The sequence below is a fragment of the Sarcophilus harrisii genome, chromosome 5 (assembly GCF_902635505.1).
Source record: "Sarcophilus harrisii chromosome 5, mSarHar1.11, whole genome shotgun sequence".
In the NCBI taxonomy this organism is placed as follows: Eukaryota; Metazoa; Chordata; class Mammalia; order Dasyuromorphia; family Dasyuridae; genus Sarcophilus; species Sarcophilus harrisii.
The window spans coordinates 106,773,098-106,793,688 of NC_045430.1; the positions used below are offsets into that span (position 1 = coordinate 106,773,098).

General features: G+C 43.6%; 2 protein-coding genes across 5 annotated transcripts; one reads left to right on the forward strand and one right to left on the reverse strand.

Annotated features, from left to right (window-relative positions):
* Positions 1-100: 100 nt before the first annotated feature.
* On the reverse strand, positions 101-15,121 carry USP5 (ubiquitin specific peptidase 5). Of its 2 annotated transcripts, none has more exons than XM_003771224.4 (20): positions 14,902-15,121; positions 11,143-11,268; positions 10,730-10,796; positions 10,382-10,512; positions 10,084-10,229; positions 9,624-9,808; positions 8,935-9,029; positions 8,236-8,429; positions 7,331-7,402; positions 6,642-6,729; positions 6,392-6,517; positions 5,839-5,992; positions 5,349-5,523; positions 4,706-4,794; positions 3,295-3,417; positions 2,521-2,664; positions 2,288-2,433; positions 1,932-2,085; positions 1,515-1,599; positions 101-948 (listed from the first exon to the last, which is right to left on the reverse strand). In XM_003771224.4, the coding sequence occupies exons 1-20, from the start codon at positions 15,010-15,012 to the stop codon at positions 855-857; spliced, it is 2,505 nt and encodes an 834-aa protein (XP_003771272.1). In that variant the 5' UTR covers positions 15,013-15,121; the 3' UTR covers positions 101-854. The 2 variants fall into 2 exon arrangements, with proteins under 2 accessions (XP_003771272.1, XP_023360338.1); XM_023504570.2 differs by having other exon boundaries at positions 3,226-3,417.
* On the forward strand, positions 6,475-19,107 carry CDCA3 (cell division cycle associated 3). Of its 3 annotated transcripts, none has more exons than XM_031938259.1 (6): positions 6,475-6,546; positions 16,232-16,402; positions 17,362-17,494; positions 18,023-18,322; positions 18,463-18,566; positions 18,676-19,107. In XM_031938259.1, exons 2-6 carry the CDS (start codon positions 16,283-16,285, stop codon positions 18,823-18,825), a joined length of 807 nt encoding a protein of 268 aa, XP_031794119.1. In that variant the 5' UTR covers positions 6,475-6,546; positions 16,232-16,282; the 3' UTR covers positions 18,826-19,107. The 3 variants fall into 3 exon arrangements, with proteins under 3 accessions (XP_031794119.1, XP_031794120.1, XP_031794118.1); XM_031938260.1 differs by lacking the exon at positions 6,475-6,546 and adding an exon at positions 15,869-16,150; XM_031938258.1 differs by lacking the exon at positions 6,475-6,546 and adding an exon at positions 15,870-16,028.
* Positions 19,108-20,591: the final 1,484 nt, after the last annotated feature.

Below are 20,591 nucleotides of genomic sequence, written 5' to 3' on the forward strand. Positions count from 1 at the left end.
CCAGCATGACATGGACGGTAAGGAGTGGACATTTCCTAAGACTGTCTCTGTCTCCCATTTCTAGAGAGAGGATGGCAAGAAGGCAGTTCCCAAATTGAGATCACCACAATTCACCCATTAGACTTTTATTCACATCTGGTGTTTTGGCATTTTCTAGAGGAGAGGGGTATGGGGAAAGACTGGTAGCATAGGGATGGGAAAAATTCCCCAATATCCTCCCACCTTTCCTTATCCTATCCAGGAAGGAAGGAAGGAAAACAAAGATGGAATACATGGAAATGGGGGGGAGGGGAGAATGGAGTGGAAAAAGAGAAAGAACTGCTCATCTCCAAACTGAGATGCACAAAGACACACACACACACTCTTTCACACACACACACACACACACACACACACACACACACACACACACTCTTTCACACACACACACACTCTCTCTCTCTCTCTCTCTCTCACTCTCTATCTCTCTCTGTGTGTCTTTCTCATATTTTCTCTCTTCCTTGAAGGGCCTGAGCAAGGTTACACTGAGAATCAAAAGCTGAGTATTAAAGGATGTGGAAGAGGGAAGGGAAATTGAAGGAGAATTGAAAAGATTTCATTATAGACAGAAGGTCCATTCCTCCCCTCCCCTGTCCCCGCCTAAGTCTGTGGGGGTGGCCCCTGCATTCCAGCTTTCCCCTTAACTCAGCCAGTCCCTCAAGGCCTCCAGCGTGCTCTAAGGGATAGGAAGAGAAGGGGATCGAGGAGGAGAATCGGGGTTCCTTCTCTGTTCAGCCCCTCCTCATGCCAGTTGGTCTGTGGTGCCACTACTGCCTGGCCCGTTTTCAGTAAGAGGTGAGGCAGAAGACAGGCTCTTAGCTGGCCATTCTCTGGTAGAAGTAAATATAGCCCAGGTCCTTGGGTGGCTTCTCTGAGGCACATACTTTCTGATCATTGTAGATAACCCACCTGGGGAAGGAAGGAAGAGAAGATGGGTGCATTGCAGTGCTAATGAGCATCAATTCCGTGTCTGAGCCATGCCAGAGAAGTCACTAATAGAGATCAACTTAAGATAACTGATATAGCTAGGTCCAACTTTCTCTTAGGCCTAAGCCCCAACTTTCTAGGGCTCCACAACAAGGGTCTACAGACATCATCACAAAGCACTCCTGTTTCATATATAAAGTCACCTGCCCTTGGCTCTCCTAGTGATTTTTCTAAGATTTTATGATAATATTAAACTCACAACGCTATTTCTCCTTTCTAACATTCCCCCCCTTTATTATGATCCATTAACACCACCAACAATGAACATTTCTGTTCAAAGAAGAGGAATGGACGTGAAATCATGTATTTATTCACATTTAATGTAACAGTAACAAAAGTGCCTTGCCTTTTTAAATGTTTCATTGATGCTCTTTTCTTTTATCCCTAGCATTCTCTATCAATTTTCCCTCCTTCCATCCAAACGAAGATGATCTCCCTCTAACCTTTTACCAAACTCCCCCTTCCCTGATCCCCAAACAACATCTCACCTGCCCTCCTTCTTGATATGGCAGACATAGTGACCACACATGGTAGAGGTGCCCATGTGACTGATGAAGGCAAAGAGCTGATACTCTAAGGAAGGAGAAATAATAGAAAAGAATCAGAAGGGAGGAATTTCAGAGACATTCTCCCCAAGATGCCTCTTTACAGACAAATGTTCTATTTCTCATGACCCCAAATCAAGACATGATTTACAGAAAAGTATGTCACAGACTACACGAAATATCTAAGATTAGATTAACTTTTAACCTATCAATTCCCAATCATAAAAACAGGCCTAACTTCAGAAGGAACTTTTAACCCTAACAATAGGTAGAGGTTCTAAGTGGTAAGGTCTACCTGAGAAGCACTAGAGGCCAATCTTAGACAAGCCACAGAGGCCTCCTTTCTGCTCAGATACTCACTTCCAGGACCATCTCGGACTTTAGGTCCCACAGGCACAGACTCAGAGATGGAATCTGCAGCTGAGCGCCCCTCTGAAATGTCCATAGCGGCCTCTGCATCCAGGTCATCGATGTGGCTAAAAATCCAATCTACAGCCCGCTCAAGATTGTTGTTCTGGGAGAGAGGAAAGGTAAGATTTTTCCAAAATTACATAACAAGGATTATAACTTAGGTAAGAAAAGTGAAAAAAATAGAGAAAGCTCTAAGAATTCTATTGTTATCAACAGCTTTCACATCATCCATGGCACATCTACTCTTCCCACATTCTCCCTTCTCTACTCTACCTCCCACAATCATTGAACTCTTCTATCTATACCGTAGCCCGGAGTGCTTTCATGGCCTGGTCCCTGGAGAAGCCCATGGAGACAATAGTAGCCACACAATCTTCTGAGGGGGGGTCAGCCACTGTGCTGGTAGAACCAGGACCACTGGAGCCAGGCAGGACAAGTGGGTTTGCAAAATCTGTGGGGGTACAGTGCAGTGTTGAAGTATGGAATGGGTCAAGAATCCCTGCCCCTCAAACCCTAACCTTTACATTCTCCTTTATACCTGGATCATCCATATGAGACATGACCCAGTTCATAGCAGCTTCAGCCCCACTATTGCCAGTGTAGTAGACAGCTTTGCGGCAAGCATCCATGGGGAAACCCATCTCTACCAGCTGAATGATGACAGATTCATCCAACATGGGTGCTGTGGAGAGTAGAAGATAGACCAAGGTATCATCTAGCTCCCTGCCCTGAATAGCACCTGCCCACCACCAACCTCCCAGGATCTTATCTCATCTTCCCCCTCCCAACCCCACCTTCTTTTATCTTCCCTTCTTGTACCCTACCTCTAAATTTGAAAAACCTCACAAATATACTGTGGGTTCAGTATACCCAAAAGGAACAGCAATTAGTGACTCCCACCCCCCATTTTCAGGCCTTGGTGCCCAACCATGCAGGAGATTTCCATGTCTGGACCATGTCTATTTCCTCCTACTTTCTTCCAAGGCACCAGGTACACACAACTAATAAGATAAGACTTCCATTCATATGAAGGGTATGAATGGAAAATCTATCTCCACCTCCCCAGTAAGAACCTAGGAAAGGGTTCTCTAACATGTGGGGAAGAAGGAATGCAAAAGGGAGGACCGACAGGCAAAGTGCAGAGAGGAAAAAAGGACCAGGAAGGGGGCAAGGTACAGCCCCACTTCCCCACACATATCATCAGCAAGGTAAAGGCAGACAGGCAGGAAGAAGAATCACTAACATGTCGGAGAGGAGAAGTGAGGGGAGCAGAAGGAGTCTTCATCTTCGTTTCCATAGAAACCAAGGCTACCTTTGGGTTCATCTGGGGTGACCAGGGGTGGAGCAATGTCAGGTAGCTCCTCCTCTCCAGGTTGCAGCCCTAACCCCCGAAGCTGTGAGATATCCAGCTCCTCGGGCATCTCAATGGATACATCTGTAATCATGAAGAGAGGGGATGACTTCCAAATTCCCATCAGTTCAGCCTTAACAAGTCCTTTGGAGAACTCAAGTGTTTACCTAAATACTAAAACTACTTGGAGACAAGGACTAACTTTCAAAGCAAACCAGAGCACAGTGTGGAAAAAGCCCTGGAGTCAGGAAGCCTGTGTTCACCCCCTGGTTCTTTTGATGCTAAAGTGGACTGACATTGGGAGAAAAATTATCTGTGAAAGGAGAGATCTGAACTAGAATTATATAAGCTTAAGCATATCCCCACAGTTATCTGGTTAAACCTTCCTATAACCGCCCAAACACTTGCAGGGATAAAGGTGTGTGCCTAACTTCAACAGTTATTTACCTCTGCTGGGAAATCTTTCCTTACCTGCCTCCCTATAACTTCTACCTACTGATCATAATGCTGGATTAGCTTTCTGGAGCTACACAGATGCATTTAATTCTTTTTCTATATGACAAGATTTTCAATATTTAACACTTCTCAGTCCCTTTAGCCATTCCTCATAGCACTGCTTCACCACAGCAATAACTAGGTTTTGGTATTCCTTACACAGTGTGGTAACTGAACCCTCCCTCCACTTTGTCCCTAAGGAAACTCTGAGCCTTTCCTTTAGCCCAGCTGACTTTTCACAAGATTTTTTTTTTTTCCTGGAAGTATTAAGAGAAGCATCAGACTGTAGCACTGTTTGGTGTTAGAAAATCTGGATTCAAATCTCAATTATGCTACTTACTATTTGTGAACTTGAGCAAGCCCCTTTCTATCTCTGATCAAGTTTTCTCATCTGTAAAATGACGGGAGTTGGATTTGATGATCTCTTAATGTCCCTTACAGTCCTAAAACTATGTTCCTACAGTGTGTTCCTTAGCTCCTCTCCCACATTTTTTGTGCCCTAAAACAGCTACCTATTTCTTTTATCCCCTCATTCTGGCTCTCCCCTTGATTCTGATAGCTTTCCTCCGGACACATTCTTTATCTTTAAGGGCTTTTCCAACTTTAAAATTGAACCATACTATCATTTTCTCTTAACTCTCACCATCCCATCACCCTAGACTCCATACTTAGTAGGTTTTTTTTTTTTTTTTTTTTAATTATTTCTAGTTGTTCTATCTGCATTTTAAAATTCCTTATTGGTATTCTTTTAAAAAAATAAATATTGCTATCATTTTCCAATGATTCCCCACCACCTACTGAGGTCCTTCCTCACAAAAGGTCACAGAGCTAAGCAAAACCAAGTAACACACTGGCTAGGTTGAACAAGGCCGCATACCTAACTTTTTGGGCACCCAGTCCAAGCCAAAGGTAAACTTCTTGATCTGGATGACCAGGTAGTCAGGGAACGAGGCAAATCGTGTTGTCCTGGGGAAGAGAAAGGCCTTGTATATGAGGGATCTCAGGTTTCCTATTCTTTTCTATTCTGGGGACACCCAGAAGGGGATATCCCTTCTCTGAAGCTCAACTCTTCTTGGGGAAGAGGGTTACTGCCTTATACAATGCCCTCCCTCAAGAAAGCTGTTAATGCTTCAGAAGACAGAGAGCAGCAACATCCTAAAGCAGAGCCACACTGGTGCCATGAGTACAAATAAGCAGCAATAGTACTCTGAAATTCCTACTGGCCTAAGTAGTCAGCAGCCCACTTCCTTTCACAAACCTACATGGCTGAAAGAAAAGTAACTTGCTAAGAACCAGGAGGGCTTTATCCCTGAATTGTTTCTTGGACAAGGCAGTACAGAATATGTTGAGAAAATCTGCCTCGGTATGCATGTTTGTGTGCAGGCACTTAAACGTGGAGTTTAAGAAGAAACTGCCAATCCCAAGTGATTCTCAAATGAAATGCCAGTCATGAGCAATGGATGTCCCTGAAGCATGGCTCTAAGCACTCTATCCATAGGCCCAATGCAAATGGAACTCACTTGACAGCTACAGATTTAGCTTGGAGGGCTGTGCTCCAGAAGTCATCTACCTGCTCTGGGACCCCAAAGGCCTCCAGGCAGGAACTAAAAGGCACCTGGGCCCGAACCAGCTCTGGCAGAGGCTGCTTCTCCTCTTCTGCTTGGCGTTTCTTCTCTTCATACTCCAAAAGCTCCTCTAGGGGCACAAAGTCAGAATTGTTTGGTCAGCTCATTTCTGTCACTCCCCTGGCCTATCCAACCACCTGGTAAACATTCTGGCAACAAATAAAGCTTTATGACCAAACGGAAGAAAAAACAGAGAGAACTTGAATTCTTCCTGCCTTCTAGTAGGTCTTAAGTGACCCCACCCTTAGATGACCACCAGTCTCCCTCAGGGGCCCGAAAGCAGGGGACTAACATCACTCAGCCTCCTCCTCTCATCCCAGGACCATGGAGAGCTCAAGTCTCCAGGTGGGTCTACTTCATTGGTAGTGTTACTGCCAACCCCAACCTTTGTTAAGGGCTGCATCCATTGGTACAGGCAGCTGCATGATATAGTCCACTCGCTGGGTGTACTTGACCTTCTCTGTGGCCAGGCACTTGATCTTCTCTTCTACCAGGAATCGGAATACTTCATTTGGGTTTTCTGAGCTTCGACAATTCCTCTGAAGGGAAATGGGAAGGCAAGGAGGAGGAAGAAGGATTGAGGGATCCAAGATAGGGAATGAGGGCCTAGAGAGTAAAGGGAAGCCCACCAAGACCTTCAGTGACACAAGGGTGAAGTGGAAATCTTTCCTAATACTTCTCCCCCCCCCCCCCCCCCCCCATACTGAGAAAAAAAAAAACAAGTGTTTTGTTTTTTTTGGCCAATTAGGCTGTCAGGTCCCCGAGCATGTATTCTCTTCACTATTCCTTGGGTGCTCTGGACTCAAGGAGTATTGCCAAGTTAAGGGGATTAGAATGACTGACAAGAGAAAGAAATAAGAAAAACAAGAGTAAACCAGTACTGGAGAAGGGTTGTCTTGCCCACCCTCTGCTAATTTTCTTTTTTTCTCCCCTTTTACCTCAACCATATTTATAAAGTGAAGGAAGAACTCCTGGGCATCCTGCTGCCGGTTGGTGGAGAACTCTGGGTGACCTTTGCCAATGAGAGACTTGAACATTCGAGGGGCAATGCCATCCTGAATTCCCTAAAGAGAGCAGAGAAGGAATTCAGCAGGTAGCCAAAGCTTTCTACTGTCCATGCCAAGAATTTCCTATAGACCCTTTCTTAATTCTAGAAAGAGACCAACCAAGGAAGAGAACAGAATTCACCTTTTGCTCTGGCACCTGTTCCCCATCTCCAGATTCTGGTGCAGGCTTGGAATACTCCCCTGAGAGAAGGCCATGGCCCAACTTGGCTCTAAGATAAATGTTCAAAAGTCAGCACAAGCCCCAACCCGAGTCTCAAGCCTAGGGACTAATACTATTATGCTGACTGCAAGTTCCTGACATTTGTAGTATATCTTCCACACATACACTATCCCTCTCTACCCCACCCCCGCTCTCTTTTTCTCTCACCCCCCACTTGGGCACCTGAAAACATTCCTAGAAGCAGGATGGTATGAAGAAAAAAACACAGGACCTACGAGCCAGAAGAAACCAGCACGAACCCCTGCTTCACTCTTCAGTGGCTGTACCGAGGGGCAAGCCACTCATCCTCCCAAAGTTGTAAAATGGGCATAATAATATCTGCCCTACCTAATTCGCTGGAATGTTGTAAGGAAAGTGTTTTAATAACTATTAGATTATAAGTACATCCAAGCTATCATTCTTCTTAGCATCCTACTATACTGTCTCAGCAAGACCTCTCTCAATTTAGGATACCTCCAAGAGGCAAACAAACGATGGCAACCCTCCTCCACATTCCCTGGCCCCAACCATCCACTGAGTCCACAGGAGCCATGGCAAAAACCAAAACCCAGGTTCCTTCCATCCCTCCACCCCAAAGCTCAGTCACATACACCTGGGTGCTGAAGTCCTGGGTGGGGTCGGATGGTGCATTCTGGAAGATCTTCTCCAACTTGTCCACATACCTAGGGACCAAGAGAATGCTTACAAATCTCCAATCCAGACCAGACTAAAGGGAAGGTTAGTGGTTACCAGAGAGCTAGAGAAAGCTATGAGAGGTATCCAAAGGAAGAGAGAGATTCAGAAAGAACTCTACCCCAAATGACAATGGACCTTGGAGCCCAGAAAAACTACTTAAGCAGGAATAGAATGGACCTTCCTTGCCCCTCAGTAAACAAGGTGCCTCTCTGGCACCCCTTTTGAAAGAGAAGGGAAAAAAAAAGCAGGTTTGGGATTGGGAATCTATATATATATATATATATAATTTATACCATATTAATCTGTATCTGTTGGTATGCTGCATTATAAATGCTTTCCTGTTTTCTTGTGTGTCCTCTCTTCCAAATTTGACTGTAAATTTAAGGTCAAGGATTTTGTCTTAACATTTCATCTTATAGCAACCCAACCCTCTCACCCTTTGCCAGCCTCATGGTGCTATTTGTCAGATAATCCAATTTCATACTAAATCCTACATAGGGAAAATAAGACATATGGGACTTGCGTAAGCACAAAAGCTAAAGAGAGGAATTATATGGGTTGTATGGACTCAGGGCTATTACTCATCTTATTCAATTCTATCCCTGCAGTCCAGAGCCTGCAGTCACAGTAAACTTTTGAGGAACCATTTTGAGATTTGGATATAATGCAAAAGAAGGTGGAGGGGGGAAGAAGGGGAGACTGAGAATAATCTGAGGAAGAAGAGAATCAAATAAGCTATGAAGTAGAAGATGAGAGATACTAAAAATCCAGAGCCCCTAAGTAAAAAAGGCCAAATAAAGTTGAGGAGGGAGTCACTCACTTCCTCTGGAAGTCAGGGATGCTGAAGAGCACTTGAACCACCGAGTTGAGGTAACAGCTATTGCCTAAGTTTCGGATGCCTGTGTAACTGGGGCCATAGAGGGGCTTGAGTTGCACGCTGGACTCCTGGATCAACTCCCATTCACCAATCCGCTGGTTCATATCTATCTCCAGCTCTGTCATTGTTTTGTCTGTCTGGGGGTGGGAATGGCAAATCAGGTTTGGGATCCAGGACCATCTCAGGTTTAACTTAATTGTATGTTATACTTCTTTGTGTCAATTATAGGACATATACACATATAAACAAATAGTTCTATACATGTAGCATAAGCTGACAAATCCTTGTTAAATCACAGAATCTTGAGATAATTCATCTCATACAACTCTTTACATGGTACAGAAATCCATGACAGTCAATTAATCTCTATGTGAATTAAGGAATGAAAAAGATAAGGCCTGATCTTAAACAAAAGTTCTTATTGGAAAATCACAAGCCCTGCCCAGCCAGTGGAGATACTTGTACTCAAAGCACTCTCCTTCAATGACAGTCAAAGATCTGATACTTGGGGTCACTCAAGTCCAAGGCTGCCCCAGGACCTGATTTTCAGGCTTTCCCTTGGCTGCAAACTCTTGAGAGAATTGGTGGGGAAAGGGGGGGAGAGATATGAAAGAAGTAAGTTGTGGGAAAGAGCTTGCTCACCTTCTGCATCTTCAGCATGTCAATGCCAAAATGGGATAGGTGTTCTGCTAGATTGGGATCCAGAACCATATCATCTTCATCATATGAGTAAACATCTAGGCACAGAAAAAAGAATGTTGTTACTTATGCAGAGATTAAGTTTGATCCCAGTCCCTGTAATACCAAAGAGGAAGTCCTAATGGGATGGAATCGCAAAACTTATTCCAGTCACCCTCCAAGAAGCTGAAGTCAACTAGACAAACATTTATTATATGTTTCCTATGTGACACACATTGTACTAAGAGCTTGGATTAGAAGAAAGACAAAAATGGATCTTGCCTCTAAGGAGTTCACAACCTGACAGGAGACACAATATGCAAACAACTATTTATAAATGAGAGACATGCATATTACTTGGAAATAATCTCAAAAGAGAAGGCTTTATCATTAAGAGGGATTGGGAAAAGCTTCTTGTAGAAGCCAGGATTTTAGGTGGGACTTGAAAAAAATCCAGGGAAGCTAGGAGGAAGAGATCAGGAAAGAAAGTGTTCCAGGGAAGTGTTCTAAGGGATAGCCAGCATCTGAAAGTGAGGACCACCTGAGTCCCAGATGCCAATTCCTAAAAGAATAAATGAGTCACTACACCAAAAGCTCCATTACAGTTAAAGGAAGTTGAAGATGTAAATGAAAGGAAGGCAGAGGGACTATACCTGCACCATCAGGTGTGATGGTGCCAAGCTTCACTGCCAACGGGTACCCAGTTTCTTTGTAATGTTCTACCGCATGGTTATTGCCCCCACTCCCATCAAAGTATCGACGACCGCAGAGTATGGAACCATCTGTCATGTTGAGCCACAGGTTTTCCCGCATATCACATTTGGAACATTTCCAGCCACTGCCAAACAGAACAGGGAAAAAGCTAAGCCTTCCCTTTGAAACCATAATAGAGTTGTGGTAGCCCAGCTCTTCCCACTACCAACATAATGTCTGTGTTGCCAAATACGTGTTCATACAATGAGGACAAGGGAATTAGGCAGATCTCTCCACTTTACCCAAACTGATCCCTCTCCCCTAATTCTTTCTACCAGTTCCAAACCCAAGTGAGTACCCTGTGTTTCCCCACTGAGACACTAACTATGCTGTCTGTAGAAGCACAGGACTAAGTCTCACCAGGGAGGGATTCGGGCAGGATTCTCCAGCTGCTTGAGATTGAAGGCGTGCTTGGAGACTTGCCGCACCTCCCCGTCCCAAGCCTGTACCTCCTGTTTCCGTGAAGCAGAGTCTGCTGACAACAGGGCCTCCACTGCACTGGTGATCTGAGAGAGCAGACAGAAGGGCACCGACGTCAGAGGCAGAACTCATTTGAGATGTTGTTCTATCTTTGCTGCTCCATCAGCCTTCCCCAGTCCCTCCTTCTCTCCCTCAGCCTTAGGCTCTCTGGTGCCAAGGTGGGGAGGGATGTCCATACCCGGTCTCTGGCCATCTCAGGCAGTCCTCCCAGCCCATCTCGGGCAATCTCTAGGTAGTCTGGTAAAATGACAATCTTCACATCCTCATCATATTCAAACTTCTCTGTGAGATCAAACCCGCCTTCCACACCTGACAGAAAAAGGGGAGGCAAATAGGACAACAGCCCGGAGATCTGGTGACCCAGAGCTACCTGGATGCCTGGCCCTTCTACCTTCTGGGTTTTCATCTCCTCCAAAACTGAGGAGACCTCAGATCAGGGCCCTTCCTTGGGTTGCTCCTTATGGCAATGAGAACAAATGGATTACATGAGGAAAAAGAACAAGGAAAAAATGTGCAGAGTACTCACCAATAGCCAGGCGCGTTGGCTTCTTTCTGGGGGGATCTCCTGTCCCTGAAGTGGTCTCATCTTCTTTCTACAAATGAGCCAGGGAGGATAGAGTCAGTGTCAGGGTCACAGGAATAAATATAGTGTGTTGGAGAAAATCTGAGGAAAGAATCTAACTGAAATGGGAGAAAACAGTGGGATGTTACAGAGGAAAATCTAGTGAATGAAAATAGAAAATGGAAAATGGAAAATGGAAAAAAAAAAAAAAACCCACAACCAACCCTAAGAAATAGGATAAAGCTAACAGAAAATACAATGATAACAGACCACTGAAAGCAATGCAAAATGCTAATTCCAAGTTCCACAATTTCTATTTGGAATGTGCCCAACCTGAAGATGCTCCCAGGGACCCAGCTCATCCCCATTCAACTTACTGGACGCCGAGTCCTCTGGAGGTGAAGATAGACCCGCTGGCCAGTCCTGCAGTAATGCTTCTCAACGTACTGTTTGCCAAAGCCCAAAAAGGTATTCATGCAAATATACAGACCACCCTCGGACTCCTGAGAGATGGAAGATAAGGAAAGAGGCAGTGAAAGCTGGCTAGACAGGTTCACCCAAGAGATGGGATCCACATTCAGATTCTAACATTATTTAACTCGAACCATGCTATTTTTAGATCTATGTTAGACAGACATGAGGGGGATTAGTTTTTAAATAGTAATCCAAAGTATCCATAATGGTTCGGTTAAATAAACCTATAAAGATTAGTACTTATTTACTTATATTAGTACTTATATTGTTCAGTATTAATCTCTGAATGTTTTATACCTCCTTTGACCTCAAGAATAATACAATGCATTTTAACATTACACAGTAGACTGATAAAACAGTAATTTTTAAAGAAAAGAGGGAAGCATCAAAGAATACCTAAGTAGATTATAAAAAGTAAATATAGAAACAAAAATACTTTTGAATATATATACACACATACAAAATACAAATATTTAGAAGAATAAGAATCAATATGGACCAAACTATTGCTTCCAGGAAAAACTTATTAGTACAGTTTTTTTTTTTTTTTTTAAACAATGCTAACATTATGTTCTAATTTAAGAAAAAAAAGGCAGCTACAAAGGTTTTTCCTACTTGGCTGGTTATAAAAATATAGATGATACAGAACCATTCTATTCTTATTTATCATTTAAAACAAAAATACCAAAGTTATACACAATTTATCTTTGATGATCCACACTGGCATACATAGCTAAAGTGATTAATTTCAAAGATTAGGCAGGAAAAAATAGTTCACATTATGATTCTAAGGGACCTAATGCAAGTTACCACAAATTCAAATCAGACTAATCATTTCGCTCTAATTTAACAAGCTAGATTAAAATCTGTAAGTAATCAGAATACCAATGTTACAATGCAAATGGAGAATTCCACGTGTAGCCTCATGAGCATGAAAGCCTTAAAATATTATTTTGCTTTTGAAATGCAAAGACATTATGGTAAAGATATCTTAAAGCACTGAGGAGCTACATTCCAGAACAAGTACTAAAGCACCCCCCAAGGGAAACAAAATGAACAAAACTTGTTTATTAGTAAATACAACTTGAAGTCAGAAGTAGTAATGTTAAAATGAAACAAAATGAAATTTGCATTATATGCTATGATCATAAGCAAGAATTAGAGCCTAATTTAAAAATTTTTCAACATCAATCCTTTCTGAGGAAAAAAGAAAAAAACTTGTTACGATTGTCCATTCTATTTCAAAGCTTCCAGTCTTGGAAGCTCTAGAAGCTCTAGAGCTTTCACCCTACTTTTAGACTTATTCTTGATATTCACCTAAAAAGTATAGATAATAGGAAAGGCAGGGTAGATTAGGGAACCAGTTCTTTGGAGATAAGTATGTTGTTCATACTTCTGGGGAAGATGACCAACTCTATCACAGCATGATGGAAATGATGAATTTTGACTTTACAAAGCATTGGGAAGTCCCAGATGTTCAAAATCTGAAATTTGAGCAATTTAGGAATTCCTATGGCAAAATCATCCTCCCTTCCCAAGCCTCATCAAAATATCAGAACCACCAGTGTCTCCCACCCATAGAAATTATATCCATTTCCAAAATTATCCTTAGTGAAAAGCCATCAATGCATCCACTAGAAAAAAATTCTGGGAAAAGACAAGTCTCCAGTTCAATCTGTTCACATCTAAGGAAAAAAAAAAAAAAAAAGATTTCCCTTGAGGTTATGATGGAGAAAATGCAAGAGGAGACTGGGGTTGATAACACAGTGTAGTTACACCCTGTAGCAACAAGTGTTACCTTCCCAGAATAAGGACTTCTATAAAATCCACATTACAAAGAATAGAACACCATGGAAAATCCTAGGTCATCATAGAGATCTGAGTCATCCCGACACTGTAGAGTTTGTTTATAATGTTCATCATTTCTCATGGGAGAAACCCATCTAAACCTTTTTGACACATAATCTCAACCCCACCTTAAATGGGGACAATCAAACATATCCACAGCAGTCAGCCAAGTAGGCAACATTTGTTTAGTGAAGGAAGCTTTATTAGCTCCCTATCTAGAGCTACTAGTTCCTTAAAAGCTGCCAAAAGGCAAAGTGCCTTTTTGGATTGGTTAAGCCATCAAGTACAGAAATGGATAGAAGTCAACTAGAACATAAAAGGGAAATGCAACACCCCCTTTCAAAAGCTGAAAGCCTTTGAGAGTGGGCCCTTCACCCAATCCATGAACTCAATCCAATACAACAAGCATTAATAATATTTTGGTGTAATATGCAAGAAGTTACCTATGCTAGGAGCTGGGGATACAACGACAAAACAAAATCAGTCCTGGACTTCATGAGTTTATCTTCTACAACTTGTAAAAAGATAAATAAACACACCCCATAATTGAACGAGAAAGAAAGTTAACAAATATACTTGATAAGCACTAAGCAAGGCATTATTCAATTTCTGCCCCAGAAATATAACTCTTGGCTTTCACAAAGCAAAGCTTTAGAGTCTCTAAAGCTCCATGCTGAGGAATCCTTTCTCCTCAACTACTAGAACTTCAGGGGAAACAATACTACCAAGATCTCTCAAGCCACAAAATCACAACAGAGAACTGCACCAAGGCACTGACTAAAAGCTCCAAAACCGCTGTCCTCATCACTGATGATGCAGTTCCACCCTGACTTGTCAGTCTCCTGCATGAGCCAATCTGGCTGAACTCTCCCAAGGCGAGGCCCATCACCTACAGGCAAAGGGAGGATCCCACCCAGTTTATTGCCCTCTCATTCTGGGCTTGGACCGTGGTCCTGCCGGGGCCCGGCACAACGCTTTCTGTCCCTGGCCCTGCTCGGGAGGGAAACAGAGCAGGAAAAGAGGCACAGGATGACTCGGATGGAGCTCGGCGAGTGGGTGTGGGCTCTGTGAAGTGTTTAAGTCAGGGCAGGAGAAGAGTAAGGTTGGCTCCTATTCCTCCGAAACAAGAGCCATCTTTCCGCACCTTACTGTTTTTTCTAAGGGAGCTACAATAAATCCACAGGTCGGCGGGGAGGGAAAAGGAAGGAAAAAGGAATATGAGAAAAGATGACTTTTTTTTTGTCACTAGACAGTGGAAGTTCTATTTGCATTTCATAATCCAATCCCAGCCCCTCCCCACGAGGTGGCAGGTTTCTATTCAGCCCTGCTCATCACGGACCTTAAAGTGACCAGCACCTGGAGGAGGCACAGTGCACTATTGGAACGACCCCCCCATAGTAGTCTGGGTGGGTGTGGGGAGAGGGGGGAAGGGAGGGACGGGAGAAAAAGCACAGCTCCTATCAGACTACCACTCCCAATGGGCCCCACGCGGCCAGCGAGAACTCTCCAGCCGGTCGCCAGGACCGCTCGGGAGATGTAGTTCTCCGACTAGTGTGCACCTGAGGCTTCGAATGATAAGAGAGGCACGGGCGACTACAACCCCCAGAGTGCTCCACAGGACAGGGGGAAAAAAGGGCTGGGTAAAGTGCCCTTGGGTGTGGTAGTCGCCTATAGTCCCTATGCTCGTGCGTGTTAACGGCGGAGGAGGGCGCGGAGGACTACAAGTCCCATAGTGCCTTGCGAGAGCTGGGTCGTGCAGGCCCCGGCAGAATGACCAGGGCGATGCTCGCCGCAGGCATGGGGAGTGGGCTTACCGGCGTGTCGAAAGAGAAGGCGCATTCGTCTTTGTGAACCCGATCTCCGGCCTTGGGGACCCGGATAGTCGGTAATACAGATAGCAGCGCCTCCTCACTCAATTCCGCCATGACACCGGCAGCAGCGCTTCCACACAGAACGGCTCCCGCGACTCCCACGGTTCCTCGCCCCTACTCCCTCAACCAATCCGTAAAGCACTATAAGCGCACGCGTACTAAAAGGAGACGCGCGCGCCTGGCGGTTAGGTGAAATCGCTCTTCCCTAATTTCTATGGAAGCCAATGAAAAGCGTTCTTAAAGCAATTGACAGCTGAATCAGCCAATCCTAGACCCCCAGAGGAAGAACGCTTACAGGATTGCGAGGCCGGTAGCGAAGTTTTTTGCTCTCCTGACTGTGCTACCTCTGTCGCGCCCTCACGCGCCTTCGGCTGACCAATCCAAATCTGCCTTTCAAGTAATTGACAAGTGTTTTAACTAATCATCCCGTGAAACGTTTATTGGGAATGGTCTAATCGCAAAAATGTAAGGACTGACTGACAGTGGCTTTTATGGCTTTTGAAAAGCTATTTCTAAGGAGGAAGAAGACATATGATCGATGCTATCCCTAACCAATAGCTGCTATTGAATAAACTCTCTTCCGGAGAGGGAGTGGTGAAGAGGCCATTAGCCTATCAAAGCTTGTTCTAATGTCTGATCATTCATATTTTGCGTATATATTTATTAGTATTATTCCGTTCTTCATTAAACGATAACAAATGCAAAACATAGTATATTAAGTACTTTTTCAGGATCTCAAGGGATGACAGCTGGCATGAACTAGAGGGAAACCGTTTTAATTAATCAAAGATTCCCCTGGAGATTGAGCTGAGGGATTTCATGGGAGTAGGAGGGCTTTCTGGGTCAGAGACCCATTTTAAATGCCCATTGGCCCCCGTCATGCATATGACAGACACCTCCCAAAGCCAATGAACGCCCGTATTGTCAAGATTCGTTTCACGTACAGGAGGGTGGCCCTAGGTTCAGCCAATCAGAGGGATCCAGGAGGCGTGGCGGGAGGTTTGAAACGCAACTTTGAGACGTCTGGAGCGAATGGTAACAGACCCTCTGGAAAATCCTGAAACCGAAAAGTGAGCGAGCTCTCGGAGCTGGGCGGCACTTTCCCCCTTCCCCCTTTTCTCCTCTGGGACTCTCTTGTCTGCACTACGCTGGGGCCTCCACTCCGGGGAACCCAAGTCGTCAGAAGCCAAAGGTCAACTTCCCGACCCCTTGGCTCAGGGGCGAAACGGCAGGGGAAGTGTCCGCGTCCTGAACGTGCCCTTTCTCCTCGCAGGTCCTCCCGTGCTCCCGCCCTCGTGGGCAGCTGGCCGGCCGAGCTGCGAGGATGGGCTCGGCTAAGAGCGTCCCGGCCACCCCGGCCCGTCCTGCGCCGTGCAACAAGCACCTGGCGCACGTAACAGACCCTCGTTCTCCCAGCGCAGGCATTCTGCGCACCCCCATCCAGGTACTGCGGAGGTGGAAAAGCGAGAGGGGTTCCGCGGCTGCTTTAGTCCCTCGGGGAAGTCTGTGTAAAGGCGGGGTTCCGGGAGGTCCGCAACTACCCTCCTACTCCTAGTCCGACCTAATTCTTTCACAGGCTAGAAAACAGGCCCAGAGAGGCGGCATCAATCGCCCGGGATAATGTTATAGCCGGCCCGGGGTGCAACCTATGTCTCTCTGACCTCGAGGCAAATGTATTTTTCCCATTCTACCTTAGCTACCTCCACGGGATTTGGAGGCACCACAAGAATTCCAACATTTTTTGGTCATGTATACTTATTGTGTATCTAAGTTATATTTTAATATATTTAACATCTACTGGTCATCCTGCCATTTAGGGGAGGGTGTGGGGAGGTAAGAGGTGAAAAATTGGAACAAGAAGTTTGGCAATTGTTAATGCTGTAAAGTTACCCATGTATATATCCTGTAAATAAAAGGCTATTAAAAAAAAAAAAAAAAAAGAATTCCAACATTTGCCTGCTTTTGTAACCATGGGAATCGTGGTCACTATTTATATGCTGTTTGCTATGAACCAGACACTGTGCTAAGTGAATATTTGGATCAAATGCTTTATTTGATCTTCACAGTGACCCTGAGAGACTGGTACTTTTATTATCATACCCATTTTACAGAGGCAGAAATTGGGGCAAACAGTGCCCAGGGTCATACAGCAAGTGAATGCCTGAGGCTGGATTTGAACTCTATCCACTGTGCCAACAGCTGCCTCTGGTAACCAGGAACAAGTCAATCTGATCTCTTTCTGAGCCTGGTTTTTCTCTGTATGCTAAGGGTGACGGTGAAGCCCTGCGTAGGAATGTATAGTTGTGAATCTCCAGTTGATGCCGTTGTATTGTTGGGGATCACGGGAGAGGAGGCAGAGAAAGTGGCCAGAGAACTGGCCTAGATTCTGTGTCATGTTGGCAGGTAGAGAGCTCGCCACAACTAAGTCCACCTTCCGGGGAAGGGCAGCAGGAAATGGAGCAACACCCTCAGGACTCAGATCCACGCTCTCCCACATTTGGCATCATCCGGACACCTATGAAAACCAGCACAATAGGTTGGTATCGCACCCAGGACCAAGATAGACTGTCAGATAAAGCTCTTTTCCCATAAAACTATCCCCACAAGCCCCATTCCAGAGCTATAGCCTATTCCTGTCTAAAGAAACCAAGATTTCTCTCTAATCCCTCTTATCTACCCTCTCCCGGCCCCTCTCTCCTCCCGATACCTTTCCGTCCCATGGACTTTTGCTCCTTGCTAATTGGATTCTGGGCGCATCTTCATCCCTGCTGCTTTAAGTTAGGAGTTCTTCATCTGAGATCTGGAACATGAAAAAAAAAAAAAATTAAGCCTGCATCTCAATATAATTGGTTTCCTTTGTATATATTGTATATGTTAAAAATTATTCTGAGAAAAGGGGGTCCATAAGCTTCACCAGACTATCCATGGGGTCCATGTCACAGAAGAAAAAAAATTTAAACCCCCTGCTCCTGTGACTAGATGACAAGACTCTTACTTTCTATGCTCTTGTTACATGACTGGCAGAGTCTGGAAACAGTTCTTAGCTCAAGCTTGTCTCTTCCAGACCTTCCAAACCAGCTGGTAAAGCAGCTCAGTGAGGCCTTTGGGGCTGAAGCCTCTAAGCCAGAGCATTCCACTGAGCTCATCCTACCTGTGAAGTTTTCATCACAGCCTAAGCAGGACTTGTCTCTGGATACTCCAATATTCTTTGAACGCCAGAAACTACCAGCCTCCCTGAACCAAACTGAAGTTTCCCGAAAACAGGCAAACATTACGGAAGTAACAGAACAGCCTCCAGCTCTTCGAATGACCAGCCAGGACCCTGACAAGTTTTTCAGAGGCTCTGAGACTCCTTGTTCCTCAGGTACAAGATACTGGTGGGAGAAAAAGTAGCAAACAAGTTTTCCTTCCGAGGGAGTAATGAAGGGACTGACATATATTGAAGGTGAGTATATTTAGGACAATTCTCATTTTGATCTCTCCCTTCACCCTACCATCATTCAGGTTCTAGGCCCCCTAGAAGGAAACCTGCTGGCAAGGTCCTAGGGAGATCACCCCTCACCACCCTGCAGGATGATAATTCCCCTGGTCCCCTGATGCCTCGGCAGGTAAAGGTTGTGGGAGGAAAAGGGGTTTACTGAGTAGTCTAGTCCTTAGCAGAGTGTTTGCTTTATTTGGAATTGTTTCTCTTGAGCTTCCCATCTTCTTCCTCTATAGAATAAACGGTCCACAGTGCTGAGTGAGAATGTGGGAGAATGGAGAGAAGGGGCTATTCTAGGAACTGGACATCCTTTGAAGATCACTGGACGGGCCTGGGATCAGGGTCATAACAAAGAGAACCAGCATTGTCCCTTGATTGAGAACTAGAACCTAATTCTCTCTACTGTAGATTTTGGCGCCTCATTTTATCTCCTCTCTTAATATCCCTGAGATGGATCCATTCATTTCTCTTGCCTCCCCACAACTGAGGTAATCCACTCTGAAGAAGAGTGTTATCTTGTCAACCATTATCTTCATGCTCCCCTTAACTCATTCCAGATAATTCCCTCATCCCCACTTGTACAGTATGTATTTGATGTGTGTATGATTTCTTTTATATTAAAGAAAATGTTGAAAAAATAAAAGTGGTTATCAAAAGACTAAGTCTTGGGGCATGGGAACAGTGACTGAAGAAATTGGAGAAAAGTCAGGGAACCACCCAATGAATACAATAAAGCTTAACTACTGAATGATTAGGAAAAACTATAGATAGTATTGCAGTCCTTACTCCAGCCATGATCATGAAATTATCCATAACCACTATTTTACTTGCTTACTTGCTCATTGTAAAATGAGAAAATTTATATTGTAAAATATTTTTGAGAAACTACACATTTATCAAGATATTCTTGAGAACAGAATGAGGAACAGACAAGGTTTCACCACTTTCTATAGCAACTTTTCTACATCTTCACAAGCATAGTTGATTAAATAAGGTATAAAGTGAGTTTTGATTTTTAAAAAATTTGTCTCAAAATAAAATGCAAAGCAAATCTGAAGTCTCCCATGCAAGCATTTAGAGTCAGAAACTGGGTTAAAAGATTTTTGAAGAGATCTTCAGTCCTCACTCTTCTTGACTTCTGCAGCATTTAACACTGTTGATTGCCTCCTACAGGATACTTTCTTGTTTGTGACACTAATCTCGTCTGATTTTTCTTTTATCTATCTGACCTTGTCAGTCACGCAGTCATCTTTGCTGGATCTTCATGTATGTTACACTTAGTAACCATGAATATCACATTTCCTAATAATGAGTTTTTATTAGAATAGACCAAATAAAAATCAATGACTCCAAGAGAATGAAAGAAATGTTAGATCAAATCTAGATTGAAAAAAATAGAAAACATAAGATATCTGGTACATAAAACAACTCACCTAGAAAACAGGTTAAGGAGAAATAATTTAAAAAAATCATTTGGACTCGCACAAAAACATGATTTAAAAAAATCATTTCAAGAAATCATAAACGATTTATTAGAACCAGAGGGCAAAGCGAAGATAGAAAAAAATCCACTAATCACCTTCTGAAAGAAATCTCAGAAAGGAAAATTAAAAAATTTTGAAATGGAACAGTCAAAATTTAGAGCTTTGATGTCAAATTTTAAAATATTGCAAACAATAATAGATACGTATGTAGTACTTATCATATGTATGTACTGTGCTAAGTGCTTTATGATCTCATTTGATAGTCTCAACAACTCTGGGAGGTAGGTACTATTATTAAATAATCAGAAATAAAATTCAAAGACCAAACAAGAAAGTATGGAGAACAGCTCCAGGAAAGCAGTGGAAAGAGAAAAACTAAATGGTGGAAGGCAATCTTTGGAGACATGAACAGACAGGAACTGGCCCCATAAATGTTCCATTATTTCCAAGGTTTGCAATAGTTGATACTTCCAAGAGAAGATCAGTCAGGGAGAGATCTGCTCTATTCTTTTTTTTTTTTTTTTTTAATTTAATTTAATTTATTTTTTATAAAGTTTTTTTATTTTCAAAACATATACATAGTTTTCAAAATTCATCCTTGCAAAATCTTGTATTTCAATTTTTTTTCTCCCTCCCTTCCCCCTACCCCTTCCCCTAGATGGCAAATA